This window comes from Pantherophis guttatus, chromosome 5, assembly GCF_059756535.1.
Source record: "Pantherophis guttatus breed Tessera chromosome 5, ASM5975653v1, whole genome shotgun sequence".
Classification (NCBI taxonomy): domain Eukaryota; kingdom Metazoa; phylum Chordata; class Lepidosauria; order Squamata; family Colubridae; genus Pantherophis; species Pantherophis guttatus.
The window spans coordinates 91077681-91093503 of record NC_142067.1 but is presented as its reverse complement, the minus strand read 5'-3'; the positions used below and the strand labels follow the sequence as shown (position 1 = coordinate 91093503).

The following is a 15823-nucleotide window of genomic DNA, read 5'->3' as shown; positions in this document are numbered from 1 at the left end:
GAGATTTGTATGCTGCCCTGAGTCTTCGGAGAGGGGCGGCATACAAATTGAATTAATAATAAATAAATAAATCTCTGTAGAATAGTCAGACCATTCCTGCTACATTCCCAGAAACTGATTCTGAGATCTTGAAGTGGTTTAAGGAAGAGCCAACCAGGAGGTTTGCTAGTAGTTAAAATGTATCCTAACATTTTATTCAATGTTATATTCATGCTGCTGCTTCAAAGCAAATATTCATGCACATTTCAAAATATAACAACTCCTGGCAACAGTATCACTACTCTTTTTGATTTTAAAAGGATTAAGTTTTTAACCTAAATTCTTCAAGCTTTCTTATTTATTTCTGACCTAACCCCCAGTGAATTAACCATTATGTATTAGAAAGACTTTTCTTTCATTTTCATATCTGGCTTTCAAATAAAAAGTGCTATTAATAACAAGTGCAGTTTTGAATGCCTAATCCAAGATAAATGAATGAAGAGTCATCAGAATGCCAGTGTTATTTCACATAGCTATCTACTGTGCAAAACAATTCTACAAAGCTAACGGATAGTAATAATTCTAATACTACCCTGATAATAATACAGATTTGAACATTGGCCTTCTGAAAAGCGGTGAAGATCTGGCTTTTCTGGCCGGCCTGGGGCCGTTGATCTCGCTGTTGCGATCTTGTGAGATCCAGCCATGAACGGTGTGAATGGGTTTTAATGTTTTAATTTTTAAATGTTTTTATAATGGATTTTTAAAAAATGCATTGTAAGCTGCCCTGAGTCTCCGGAGAAAGGCGGCATATAAATTGAATTAATAAATAAATAATAAAACATAGCAACATAAAGAAGATTGAGGGCAAAGAACCTGATGGTCTGACATGGACCGCAAGTTACTACCGTTACAAATTGAAAGTATGCAACGCTGTATAAATTACTTTTGAATCTCAATGTTTATCAGCTTGTGACTACCATTTAGGAAGTTAAAATTGACATGATTTATTCCATTTAACTTTAGGGCTGAACAATGCCTATGATTTGTTCCTTTTATGCTTTAGAGTAGGGGTGTCAAACTCACATTGTCATGGCGTCATCACGTGACGTATCAGGACTTTTCCCCTCTTCACTAAACCGGGTGTGGGCGTGGCCAGCGTATGACACATCCAACCCATGGCCCAGGAGTTTGACAGCCCTGCCTTAGAACAATATTTGGTGCAATATTTGCATGCTCCTAAGCACCATTTGGAGATTGAAGACTGCATGGCCCTAGCAAACATCAAGCGCTGCCTTAACAGTTTTCATGTTAAATGTCCAAAGCTGATTGTGCAACAATATTTTCTCAACTAAACTCAATTTATCTTCATTCCAGAAGAGACCATGAGAATTGAAACATTTATTTACAGTATATAGTCATTCATCTATGGAATTTATACAGCAGCCCATCTAATGAAAAATTGACTCTGGGCAGCATACAATAAGACTGTAAAACAGTTAATATATAAACATAATTAGAGATAATCCTTGACTTTCAATAGGTTGTTTAGTGACTGTTCAAAGTTACAATAGCACTGAAAAAGGGACTTATGACCGTTTTTCACACTTATGACCATTGCAGTATCCATATGTTATGTGATCAAAATTCAGGTGCTTGGCAACTGACTCATATTTATGACAGTTGCAGCATCCCAGAGTCCTTCTGATGAGCAAATCAACGGGAAAGCCAGATTCACGTAACAACTGTGTTACTAACTTATCAACTGCAGTAATTCACTTAACGATGGCAAGAAAGATTGTAAAATGGGGCAAAACTCACTTAACAAATGTCTCACTCAACAACAGAAATTTTGGTCTCAATGGTGGTCGTAAGTCAGGGACCACTGCATTACAGAAATTAAAAGGTCACAAAGACTAAGTGAGAACAACAGATGTTAATAACAATGGAGCATACCTCCCAGGACTAATGTCGTTACAAGGTCTTGAAAAACTTCAAGAAAACCAACAGGGATAGAGCCAGCCACACTTTGGAGGGTGGAATGGGGGAGGAGAATGATCTGTAAGATAAGCACCATAGCAGAGAAGATCTGCCTTCTGGGACTGGCCAAATGTAGCTGTCTAGCAAATGGGATCAGTAGTATGCTTTTTTCTGCTAGTTCTAAACCTATAAATAGAATATTTAGATGGGATATTGAGCCTGTGAAGAGAATCTTCTCTTCTATTCTTTTCCAGAGGCAACTTAAAACAAAGACAAAATAATTCCCAGAAGTGGAATGTTTTAAAAGCTATTTGTCAGCAAATTGATAATAATAAGAGACAAGGACTTTGCAAGCAAGACTAGTCACCACATACAGTAACTGAATTCTGAGCTGCCCTAAGCTAAATGTTCAATGGCAACTATGCAACATCTGTAGAATGGAAAATGTTCAAGATGGATGCAGAATGACTACCTATTTGCTAATCTCAGGTTTGGAACTTTTACCTTGTTCAACCAAGATCTAGAAAGTTGTATGATCTATTTTCCCTTAGCTGATTAAGCGTAATCAATCTGATGAACACTAACACTGGCTTCATTTTAAACTGACAAGTCTATTTAAATCCCTAAAGACTGGCATTAGGCCTTTATATTCCCTGTCTTTAAGAAGGATAGCTCATTTGTTGTCTGGTTGGTTTTTTAAAGCATTATTAGTAAGGTAGGCATTTTGCTGGGAATATTTATGCAGATAAACAGGTGGACTTCAGATCAGAGTCTCCAAATTAAATTATTAGTTTTACACCTCTTTCGGGGCAAATATAAACAAAAAGAAGGGGGGGCTTCCTGTAGTATTGATTCTCTTTCAAGGGAAAATATTTTGTAAAATTTAATACGTCTTTAATAGATGATCAATATGTTTACCTTTATATATAAACTATGTAACAATACTATTTGTGTCTATGACATAATATCACAGAGATCTATAAGAAGTGAAACAACTTATAGGACAATAAAGCAAGTTGTTTGTTTACCTCTGTTTGCCTATGTAATTTCTACATCAATTCTAGAGAAAGAAATTTAAGTAAAATGAACCATCACTCCCAACATTAAAACATTATTGGTGAATGTGAACAATTCTAGTTCCATCTCATTTTCAATTAGTAATCATGAATCATTAATATAAAACACTGTGATTGTGCAGAATTTGCAATGTGCTCAATCAATTTAGTTATAGGAACATATAATCCTCTTCTATTTTGATGTAAGATTCTAGTAAATCTTTTTAGCTGATTATCTCTATATCCACAAGAGGCAGCTGCTATTTAAATTTCATGGCCTTTTCTATCTGATTTTAATCGATGCAGTTTATATTTTAAAATTACAACAAAATTTTGATTTATGTTAAGTCTGATTTCTATTGATAACTTGAAGAATAAAATAAATATTCCATTGCCTTTCCATCTGATCCTTCTTCCTCTCCTCTCCTCTCCTCTTTTGAATCTCAGTTCTCTGTTTTTATATTGCCTGTGTACTATATGCTAGTCGGTCCAATTATTGATCAAATGACCAAGTTATCCCTGTTAATCTTAGTAGATTTTAAAAATGTAAACTAAAATATTTACAACATATTGCTATGGAACAAAAAGCAGAATGGAATTGCATGATTCTAGCCCCTAGTTCTTTGTAGTTTATAAAACAAACAAACAAACCCTACATTTTTTTCTAAATTACCTTGCAAATGTGAAGGTCTTCAAGCTTTAAAGCATGATTTAGCCAGGCTTAATAGAATAAATCACGATTAGTTGGAGTCAACTAAATACTAACCGACATATAGACAACTATATATTAAATTAAAAATCACAGCCTTACTTACAATTGGAGTAAGCCTACTAAAAGTAACATATGTCAGGATAAACCAGTCTCATTTAAAATTTCAATTTAAGTTTAAGTTCTCTAAGCATGATTATGTTTAAATCCACCATTATGTATTTAAGATGATTCAGTATTTTTTTTTAATTCTTGTCCTAAGAGATTTCCAAGTACTCTATTTTAATTGGATAAATAAATTTATGTTGTTAGGAGAGCAGCTTACATCAGCACATTTGTGGAAGTACAGAACACACGTGTGTGTTCAGGATAATTCAGCTGGACCACCCAGAATGATCTACAGGTAGAATAGGCGTATTTAAACGAAGAGCATGAAAGGATTTCTCTTGTTTGTCTCAGAAGAAAAATGAGCTCTGCAAAAGAACTCAACTATCCTCACATCCTAATTCAGTACCAGAATGGATTTCTAGTATCTAAGGTAAGGTAAGGTTAAGTTAAAATAAATAATGTATTTAAGATTAATTTAAGAACTTAAATTAATGTATTAATCTCCAAAATAGTTGACAGAAATAGTTATTTAAGAAAAGGCATAAAATTGATAATTTGATAATGCAGTCAATGAAAACATAATAACCATGCGACTTTTTCCCCTCACTAATGTAATGGGTTTGATTGTAATTGAACAATTATTGATAGAATGTAGAAATAGATATCACTTGAAGAAATACTAGCATCAACATAATTGAAATCTATGAATTAAGAAAATTCATTATTTATGATGGAGATGATAGATAGATGGATAGATAGATAGATAGATAGATTGATAGATCGATAGATCGATAGATAAATCGATAGAATAATGAATAACTGGAGCTGAAAATGAAGCAAATAGTAAATATATTCTTGAAATAGTATTAATATGAAGAGTTTTGATTTTTGGATTAAGAATACCAAGTTCTTAGCTATCTGTAAAAAGGACCACAGATTTTTCCACAACATTTCTTTTTTATTTACATGTAGAAAATAGAATTAGTTAGAGTTCAACAGCATGTACCCTTGTCTTACACAGGGAAGTAGACAGGGGAAAAAAGAAGGAAGTGCATAATGTAACAGAATTCTAACTTTAGATACTTTTACAAAACCTTGGGAAAATCTGACATTTTAAACATATGCTTTTCAAAAGTTTTTCAGTCCAGCATCTTTAATTTTTTTTAATCATTTTGAAATTACTGTGTAATAAAAGAAAATATTGGTATACATCTAGCTGATTGTCTCAGTGCTCTATTTCAAGAAAGAAGAAAATATTCCCCAGTGTGGGAAAAAATCATATTTTGTTTGCAGTGGTGGTTTTAATATATTAAGGTTTCTTTTTTTAATGGCCTATAACAATGTCACAAAGCAAGTTTGGCTCCATAGGGAAATCCCATTTGCCACCATCACCAAATATACAGTAGTTTAAGACCTGATTGAAGGTCTGACATATTTTGCTACTTTGAATTTAATTATCCTGCCTTTGGGATTTAATCATTGCTGGCAAGCAGTGTGTCCCTGCTTCCCATTCATGCTGTTATTTCCTCTCTTTACACTTTGAGGTGATGTTTACTGCCTGTGAGTTGGGTGTGTTTGATCTGTTGCAAGAATCAAAAGAAAAGTTGTCATCCAAAGCCATCGCAGAATGTCTGAGGAGCGGCCTTCCTGGAATGGAGAGACTGCTGGATGCCTGTGTGGGTTTGAAGCTCCTAGAAGTAGACGTGAGCAAAGAAGGAGGTAATAGGGCTAGGCTGAAGGTGTTCTAGATAATAAGTGAAACTAGCACCATTCAATAATTCAACAGGTTCCAAAGTCTGCAGTGGGGAATCTTAGATGCCATATAAAAAGCCATTCATCCTGCTGTGACAACAACATGAAAGGGTAATCCATTGGATTCCCAAGGTGATATTCATGGGGATATATGCATGGGATATTCATAGGAAAAGAAAGTCATTTATGGAAAGGAAGTAGCCTTTAAGAACACAGTATGTGCTGGGGTAAGGAGTCTCCACATTCTCTAGCTTTCTCCTGAGAAACCTGTTTGTGATGGTGCATTTGGCCATTTGCACTTTTCAATACAGATCGTCCATGTTTAGCAATTACTTGTTTAGTAAGTAATTCACCTTCACTCATGTTCAGTAACCATTCAGATTTACAATGGTGCTGAACAAGAGGTAGCTACAACTGGACCTTGTACCAACAGCCATCATCGTTTCCCTGTGGTCACATGATCATGATCCAGGCAATCAGTGCCTGGTTCATGCTTATAACATTGCAGCAAGTTATGGTCACATTATCCAAAGGCAATGGGTAAGCCAACAGGAAGTTGCAGTTGTGAGGTCTTCACTTAGCAATGGCAACTGGGGCTGCTGGAACTGCCATCACTAATTAATTTAATTTAATTTAATAATTTAATTTAATTTAATTTAATTTATCACATTTCTATGCCGCCCAACTCTCAAGGGACTCTAAGTGATCACTGCATTGCTTAACAATGGGATTTCTTTTCCCAATTAATGTAGATAAATGAGGATTACCTATATGTAGGGAGTCACTAAGTGCTGAATTTCTTCCATGTCTAGGGAATATAAGTGAGTCAATATGTAGATCTACAAAAAAGAGAGATGAAATTGAGACTATTTCTCTTAATGTTTAATAAAAGCAAAAATCAGGGTTTCTTAAATATCAAATTACTGATCAGTTTGAAAAAAAAAACTACTTGTGACAGATCAAAGTGAGATGATATAGTCTTCCTGCTGCGAAATATGGAAAATCTATTTTGCTTCTTTTTAGTTACTTTGAATCCTGTTCTATCTTGCACCTTGCAGCAGTTGTAGAGATCCATGTGTAATTCATAACTTCCCATAATTTCCCATTGTCATATATAATTATACAATCAAAATGCTCAAGCAAGAAAACCTTAATCAAGGCTATCATAAATATAGCCACTTAATGAGTGTATCAACCTGTTTATTTGATCCAAAGCAGACCCTGTTGAGAGAATGCAATAAAAAATCTGAAACAGAATTGTGTGATTACATTGCTCTTGCTGTTAAAATGCTATTTTTGCCCGTGTTATACAAGTTTCCATTATTTTCTTTTTAGCTTTTTATTGCAACACAGAAATCTCTGAACAGTTTCTCACCAAATCAAGTCCAAAGTCTCAGTATCATACCTGCATGTATTACTCCAAAACAATTTATCCTTGCTGGCAGTACTTGACAGAGGCTGTAAGGTGAGATGGACAATATGAAATCCTATGCAGTCAAAACTCCATTAAAAAAAAAAAACAGATCCTACCCATTTGTGTGAATATTCTCTTCAGAAGAATAAGATGGAATAAATGTGGTTACTGCTGTTTCTAAAGGAGAAAACACTGTAGTATTCATTGTTAACACAGGTTAACTGCTATCCCAAAGCTACTTTTTTCAAATGGCAATTGGACTTTGTTTTCCTTGAAGACATTTCACTTCTCATCAAAGAAGCTTCTTCAAGGAAAAACAAACTCCAGTTGCCTTTTGAAAAAAAAACACCCTTGAGACAACCATGACCTGAATGACTGAGAATCTCCATCGGCAGGACTGCTACAGAATTATGACAGGCTACTTCTTTCTTTTCAATACTATACATGTAAAGTGGGGGAACCAGGCATATTCTTAACAGTTTGGAAGACAAGCTTAGTGATAGTGCAAGGAAACCCCTGATAAAATCACTAGTCTTAATAACAGAATTTGCAGAGAATATCTTAATTAGGATAATTGACTATGAGGGTCTGGCACATAAGCATATGTTGTTAATGTTAAATTGTTAATGTTGCTAATTGTTAATGTTAAAGCTTTTTTTGTTAATGGGAAATGAATGGCTTTACTGACATTAGTGTCTTTGTTTTGTTTTTTGTTTTAACAGAAATGAGATAAAGGTTATTTTGAAGGATTACAATTTCAATATGGAGAGAGAGAGAGAGAGAATAGGAAAGCATAGAAAGAAATCTTCCACTATCAACTACACAGATTTTTTAAAAAATCAAAACTAAAATCACAATCACTTTTATGAAATATAACAAGAGAACGTTTGCTTTATTTTAGTTTTATATAAAATATAAAATTTGCATTTCTCTTTAAAAAGGTACAGAATACCGTGGCTTGAACACTTTTGAGCTACATTGTATGTAGGATATGTGTGTGTGTATGAAAAGATGGACAATTTCTGAAATACGGTAGGCTTGATAATATATTTTTGCACCTGCAAATTTTGTCACCCTAGAGCCAGAGAGAGTAATAGCTTACAGAAAACAGCACAGATGCAGACTTCAGATTTCATCACTGTAAAGTTCAGTGTCTGGCCACAAATTGCTTATCTAACACTCCTATATATTTGAGCTTAGATGGGTGTAAATGTAATGCACACAATTCATAACTTGAGTTATTTGAAGGCCAAAGGTACATTTGTATGATTGTGGGATTTTTTAAAGTTAAGCTTTTCTTTAAAATATTTTGCTCACTTATAATCTCATCTGTATATGACATGGTCTGCTAGATTTAAACACATCTTCCCATATGTGTTTGTTTGGGACTATATACTTGGGTTTTAATTAACTATGGGACAGGGAAATGTATTATGTGCAATATTAGAAGGATTTAAAACATCCTTGACATATTTTTTATCAATAGTTCCTTATACAAGTATAGCAGCAGTGTTAGTTGCTATATATGATTAATATTTAAGCAATCTGAATTTGATCCAGTGATGCACAGAATTGTGTCCACACATGCACTGTAGAAAACAACTTGAGCAACTGTTGTTGGAATAGAATAAAAACTAAGATTGTGCCTGTTTTCCCCACAACTCCTGAACAGATGACTGACAGAGGTAGCTCTTACTCTTGAATCCCAGAGAAATATTCTTCATCAGTACCTGCTTCAGTGACTGATGGGAGAATTCCCTTCGGCTTAATTAAGAAGAAACTTGGCAGTTGCCAACATTATTTTTCAGCAGTCATGTGGAAAAGGCACCTGTTTTTCTAAGAGCTTTCTTCTGCCTTAAACAAAAAAATTAGCACAACTTATGGTCTTGTGTATAGGAACCTCACCTTATTTTCGCTTGGGAACAATATTTCCCAGCAATATCTAAATCAAGTTATTCAACTAGTTTGAGATTTCAGAATGAATACATGTTTGCATCTCTGCCTGGAGGAGCAGGGAAAGAAAATCTATTTGTGTCCAAAATGCAACATGCTTCCAGAAAAAACATATGAGGGTTCATATGAACAACAGATAAAGACTTGGCTCAGAAGAAGCAGAGATATTCCACTGCAAGCATGTGGTCCCCAATGTAGTTTCCATACTGACACACATCTCTGATTGTCAAGTGATGTGACCCTGCAAATTGCTATGTGTAATAATGGAAAACCCTCCACATACACTTGCATACAATCCATTATCTTCAAGCATTCATATGATCTATAATAGCCCTGTTTCAAAAATTCCTGGCAAAGCATTCAGCGTGAGTTTTTTTCTGAAGGTCAATAGAACTACATAATTTTAACTGACTCTTGAAAAGCTGCCAGACATCCAAAGATGTTGTTTTCCTCCTCAAGGGAAGGCAAGAACCAGTACGAGAGAGCATTTGGCATTTCATCGAAAGCTGTTTTTGAAGCTCTGTACAGGTAAAGCTCCAAACAATAATATTAAAAGGAAAACTGCAGGTATTACCTATGATAAAATGTTTCTTTTAAAATCCTCTTGTTAATTTTATAGACCCTTGTATTATTTATTTCTTGTTTACTGAAATGCTGTTGTTTTTATAGACAATAAGGCTGTTGTTAAAAATTAAAATCCATATATGCAACATAACCATCAAATTAGTTTATAGTGTGTTTTATAGTTTTTAGAAAGCAAATATCCATAACTATAATGTCTTTTTAAGAAAAATCCTGCATTTGAGGAGTATCTAGCTCATGCATTGGTGTTAAAAGTTGGAAGAATCAATTCATACAAATTCTTCCACCTGAAAAAGGACATGCAGAAGACTCAACAAATCTATTCGATTGTTAATCTGAGATGTTTCTCCACTAAATATCGAAATACATCCGAGACTTTAATTATAAGGACAGTATTAAAACACTCAGTTCATGCATGTTATAATATTTGCTCTTTTGGGTCTGTTCTATAATGCTAATGCTTTTGTGATCTTTACTATCTAGGTCAGAAGAAGAGATGCTGAAATTCATGTATGGATTGAATGCAATTTGGAGTCTATGTGGCAGAGATGTTATAGCCGCATTTGATCTTTCCCCTTTCACTATGATTTGTGATCTTGGTGGTAAATTCCTTAATAATGTTTCCTTTCTGATTAAAAATACAGACAATAAAATATTTAGCCCTTTGTTGTTGTTTTTTTTGTTTTGTTTTTTTTGGAGGAACAGCTTTATCTTTTAGGTATATGATAGGCTTAATAAATGTAGTAAAAAGTGGGTGCTGATTTTATAGTTTGGCTGTAAGTTCTGAGTTGCAAGCAATGAAATATTCAACATAAACTCAGTCTTTCTGATATGACTTTCTCCTGTAAAATAGCAAATTAGGTATCTAATTATATTCTGTTTTATGGAACACCATCTTCTCACATGTAGACAGAGTACTAACTAACTTTTACATCATTTATTACAACATTATCTTCAATTCAAAACAATAAAAACAAGTGTAATTCTGTCTGTAAAATATAACACATACACAATTCACACATAAAATCTTCATACTGAAATAATACTTCTAATCATGTATAACTTACTGCTCTTCTGCTGATAGGAATTGTTGCATCCAAGGTCAAAAATAAGCATTTGAGACAAATGTTTGTTATGTATGGTTGAAAATTTCATTTCTTTTCTTTCAAAAGGAGGTGCTGGGGCTTTGGCCCAGGAATGTGTTTCACTATATCCAGATTGTACAGTCACTATTTTTGACCTTCCTAAAGTAATTCAAACAGCCAAGAAGCATTTTGTATCACTGGAGAAACATCAAATAAATTTTTATGAAGGTTGGTGTAGTTATTTTGGAGAAAGAGGAAAGGCATTTTGTATGAAATTCTTTCTTTCTTCTCTATAGAATCAGGTCAGGAGATTTATGAATGCATTGCTTCCTGAATTGTCCTGACAGCCATGAGTCAGGGATCAGAGTCATAGGTGGAAATGACTGCCTCTTATTCCCTTGTGCCCCTAATACAGACAGGGCCATGAAGGAAACCTGAGAGCAGCTTATTTCCTTTCTAGGTTCAGGAAATGGACACTGAGTCCATTCTCTTTACTTCTAGGGAGTTGGAAACATCTCCTTTCTCTGCAGAGAAACAACATGAGGTATTTCCTCAATGGAGTCAGGACCCAGGAAAGAGCTTTTCCCTCAGTCACATAGATTGAATGTGACATTTTATGATGGTGTGGGAATGACTTTGGGAGACAGGAGGAAAACTGTTGCCTAGGCAACGGGTCTTTCTCTTGTCTCCCAAGGTCATTACCAATACCATCACACATTCGGATTCAAGGTTCCTTGATGCTCTAGAAAGTACTTTAAAAAGTGAACCTTTTACTTTCTTAGTCTCAATTTCACTTTAATTCAGTAAATGTATTTGAATTCACTGAATGATCTGAATACATAAATGTTTAAAAATTACCATTATTCTTTCCGAACATTAAAATTTAGACAATGGGCATTCACTTCTAAATCCAAATAGAGATAATTCAACCTTGGGAATCACAGAGCTTTTGCTTTAGCTTGACACTTCTTCCACAGAGAAAACTGTTATTTCAGATAAGCAAGACAGATGTTCCAATTAGTTACATTCTAGCGTGTGTGTGTGTGTGTGTGTGTGTGTGTGTACCAAAGGAGTCGTAGAATGGATCCCACTTGATAAAAAGCATCCACGAAAGAGACCTAAAACAAGATGGATTAACGACATCAGCAAGTATTGCAGGCCCAATTGGCAAAAGAAAACTCCAGACCGTATGGGTTGGAAACATGCAGAAGAGACCTTCATTCTGCAAATCAATATTCACTAATGAGTTTTTTTCCTTCTATTTTTTTAACAGGGGATTTTTTTAAAGATCCTCTTCCGGAAGCTGAACTGTATATTTTAGCAAGAATCCTCCATGACTGGTCAGATGAGAATTGTGTACAACTTCTCACAAAAGTGCAAAAGTCTTGCAAAACTGGTATGTACATGATAAGGACCTGACTGTGTATTATACAGTTACACATTGTATATTTTATACACATTTGAATGTGTCAAAAATATTTCTTTGACACTGTTTATGTATAGTATTTCCCAATCCTTAAATATCTTTACATGTAGAATTAACTGTTGCAGAAAATTTGTCCCAAACAGTTATAAACCTGTAATGAGGGAAGATAATACTGGACATGATTTTTTTTTTTATATTCCAATTAGGTGGTGGTGTTTTACTAATTGAAACTCTTCTGAATGAGGATAAACGTGGCCCATTGGAAAGCCAGCTCTATTCACTAAATATGCTCGTTCACACTGAAGGAAAAGAACGGTCACCAGCAGAATATAGCAAGCTCCTCACAGCAAGTGGTTTCAAGGAAATCGAAATTAAGAAATCTGGAAAGCTCTATGATGCCATTTTAGGAAGAAAATAATGGTTTCTTTCACCTTATTATAAATGCAATCAAATGAGATAATATACTTGGTCTAAATTGAGCTAAATCACATTACAGAACAGAAATTATAATATTAATAACAGTCTAAAATATAAAAAAATCCACTATTAATACACTTAATGAACAGTGTAAATCAGCATAGAGAGACACCTGTTCAGACTTTTTTTGTTTACTTTTTTCTTTTAAACAGGTTTTGCAAAAGAAATTATGCATATTTTCAGCTATTTTCTGAAGTTTATTAATATCATGTAATATTAGAATTTCCTTCATATGATGATGGTGAAAGATGGTTACGGAATATTAAGATTAGTTGGAAAAACTGCACAGAGCCCTTAAGCCACAGCAACAAAACTTCAGAAACAAAAAGTGGAATCCTAAGTCCAAAAAATGCTAAATGAAATATCTTTCCCCCTTTTTAGACTAGCCCAGTTCTGAAATAATGGTGTGTGAGATTCATTTTATGTAAGGGGAAACTTGGTAATAAAATGTAAAATTAACAATACTTTGAGTCTGGGTTTTAATCAGAAAAGCATTTGATTAATTCAATATATTTATTGTATATTCAGAAGTCCCCAAAAAACCATCCCACCCTGCTTTAGTTTCTCTTGGGTAACAATGTCTCAAAATGTAACACAACTTTACTAGGTTTGTGATGTCTATAAATCTATGATATCAATTTTATGGAATACAATTCCCTTCTTCAATTGGTTGAAACATTGTAATCAATAATCAGAATAGAACTGGAAGGGACCTTGAAGGTCTTCTAGTCCAACCTCTTGCCTACATTTCAGATAGGTGGCTGTCTAGTCTTTTCTTAAAAAATTCTAGTGATGAAGCACCTACAACTTCTGAAGGCAAGCAGTTCCACTGGTTAATTGTCTTCATCGTTAGAAAGTTTCTCCTTAATTCCAGGTTGCTTTTCTCCTTGATTAGTTTTCATCCATTGTTTCTTGTATTGCCCTCTGGTCTTTTGGAAAATAAGTTGACCCCCTCTTCTTTGTGGCAGCCCCTCAAATACTGGAATACTGCTGTCACGTCATCCCTACTTCTTCTTTTCTCTAGACTGGCTATACCCAATTCCTGCAACTGTTCTTGATATGTTTTTGTCTCCAGGCTCTTAATCATCTTAGTTGCTCTTCTTTGCTCTTTTTCCAAAGTCTCAATATCTGTTTTGTAATGTGATGACCAAAACTGGATGCAGTATTCCATGTGTAGTCTTACTAAGGCTTTATAAAGCGGTATATTGATGTGATTTTGATTCTATGCCTCTGTTTGTACAACTAAAGGGTGTATTAACCTTTTTGGCTGCTGCTGCCTATTGCTGGCTCTTGTTTAAGTGATTGTCCTCTAGGACTCCAAGGTCCCTCTCACAGTTACTCTTTTTGAACCAAATTTTGCTTATTCTGTACTTGTACCTTTAGTTTTCCCTGCCTAGGTGTAAAACCTTGCTTTTCTCCACATTAAATTTCATGTTGTTGGGTAGGCTCCATTGTTCAAGTCTGTCAAGATCTTTTTGGATCCTGAGCTCTTCTTCTGGGGTTAGCTTAGTATCATCTACAATCTTCTGCCAGTTTAGTACCATCTGCCAATTTGATGAGTTCCCTTCTATTCCCTCATCTAAGTCATTTATGAAGATATTAAAGAGTACTGGGACTAAGACAGAACCTTGTGGTACCCCACTGCTTCCTTCCTTCCATGTAGTACCATTAAGGGCTACATGTTGAGTATGGTTTGTCAGCCAGTTACAAATCTGGTGGTGATGCTGTCTATTTTACATTTTTCTAGTTTACAGTAAGTAGGTTGTGGTCTATTTGTAAAATGTCTTGCTGAAGTCTAAGTATACTATATCCACAGCATTACACTGGTCTAGTAATTTAATTTTCTTTGTCCTGAATTAGGAGGAATAGATTTTTGTCTGCATGTAAACCTGCACATCATACACAGAGTCATATAAATAGAGAAATGGCTAGCAGTAAGAAATAAAATGAAATGCGATGGAGACTGCCTAATCATTGAGGCAGTAGGATTTGATTCTTCTATTAATGAGAGTTTTACAGAATAAATGTTGTCTTGGCCCTTAGATGGTGCTGTTATACTATACTTCAACCCCGATGGCTGCTAGTTCCAGCAATATGCTCCTCTATTAATGTTGTAGAATTCTACAGGTTGAGGTCAAGTTATTCAGATACAAAGCAGGTGGTAGAATCTACCAGCTTCTTGATGTTGCAGTGAAAATATTTCATTACTGTACAATATTTTCTTGTCTGTATGAAATGTCATCACATAAATGATAAAATCATTCTGTTTAAGCAGGACGATTTTCTCAAATTACAATTTTAATCATGTAACAAGTTTCCATCCATATTTTGCATATTAAATAATTTGGGTAACTTTATTTGATGTGGAGGATTAGCTTTAATCTTCTGGATCTACCTGCCACGTGAACATTGCTTATCTTTGCTTTTGTCTGGGATATCGTTAAACGCTCCCTCTCTATCATCATTACCAAAATGATAAAGACTTTTTAAAAAAATATCTGAACAACTTGAATTAAGCTACTTGTCAAACATTAAACCCTGCTCATAAGTAAGATTTACTGTGGAAATCTTTTTTAAAGACTGCCATGTCTTTAGCTCAGCAGTGGCTCTTTTAGATTTGATCATTACAAGGGCCTCAAACAATTCCTTCTTCAAGCTTGTTTTAAGTTGAATCTAATTTGAGTTGGTTGCCAGGACCAGAGGTTTAATCTTCCGAGCTTTCAGAATTGTGCTGGAGCCCATCCTCAGGGAACTTCTGTCTGACTAGAAAGTGCCTTAAGATGATTCCATAAAGGGTATGTTGGAGTCAGACAGCATTCAAATCAAATGAATGATTAAATAGGTATTGTTTCATAATTCAATTACAGTCATACATTGAATTCTGATGTGATTATATGATTGGTTCTATGTTTTTACTACTTCTTGTGCTGGTTTTGAAGAGAGGAGTACTAATTTTCTTAAAATACTTGTATTGGAAAGAGTTGTGATGTGTTTTTAAAAATGGAACAATTTATTTGTTTGTTTATTTCTTAGTTGCAATCATTAAATGCTTACTGAGCCTATTTATTCCAAAAGTATTTTTTTCTATACGAGGTAAAATAACTATATTTATTTTAGCAGAGCCACAAACAGTTTTTAAAGGGATGTACTAAGAAAGTGCATCTTATTTTTCTTGAAAAGATAAGAAATGCTCACTACTATGAACTCATTGTGGATGGGACTCAGATATTTCTCATACTTGATACTTTTCTTGCACTATGAAGACGAGAAACCTGGGAAATAGTATGTTCAGGAAATTTCCTG

At 34.5% G+C, this 15823-nt stretch overlaps 1 protein-coding gene across 2 annotated transcripts; it reads left to right on the top strand.

Moving 5' to 3' along the window:
* Positions 1-4157: 4157 nt before the first annotated feature.
* Positions 4158-15582, top strand: ASMT (acetylserotonin O-methyltransferase). Of its 2 annotated transcripts, none has more exons than XM_034431427.3 (8): positions 4158-4261; positions 5376-5550; positions 6919-7048; positions 9410-9478; positions 10016-10134; positions 10705-10845; positions 11891-12013; positions 12250-15582. In XM_034431427.3, the coding sequence occupies exons 1-8, from the start codon at positions 4190-4192 to the stop codon at positions 12459-12461; spliced, it is 1041 nt and encodes a 346-aa protein (XP_034287318.1). In that variant the 5' UTR covers positions 4158-4189; the 3' UTR covers positions 12462-15582. The 2 variants fall into 2 exon arrangements, with proteins under 2 accessions (XP_034287318.1, XP_034287319.1); XM_034431428.3 differs by having other exon boundaries at positions 4212-4266.
* Positions 15583-15823: the final 241 nt, after the last annotated feature.

What these genes read in the sequence shown, in the direction of transcription:
- ASMT (XM_034431427.3), top strand. Translation starts at nt 4,190, where the DNA reads ATGAGCTCTGCAAAAGAACTCAACTATCCTCACATCCTAATTCAGTAC. An exon ending in AGACGTGAGCAAAGAAGGAG is followed by an intron (nt 5,551 to 6,918) that starts GTAATAGGGCTA and finishes TTTTCTTTTTAG; the next exon opens with CTTTTTATTGCAACACAGAA. An exon ending in GCAAAAGTCTTGCAAAACTG is followed by an intron (nt 12,014 to 12,249) that starts GTATGTACATGA and finishes TATTCCAATTAG; the next exon opens with GTGGTGGTGTTTTACTAATT.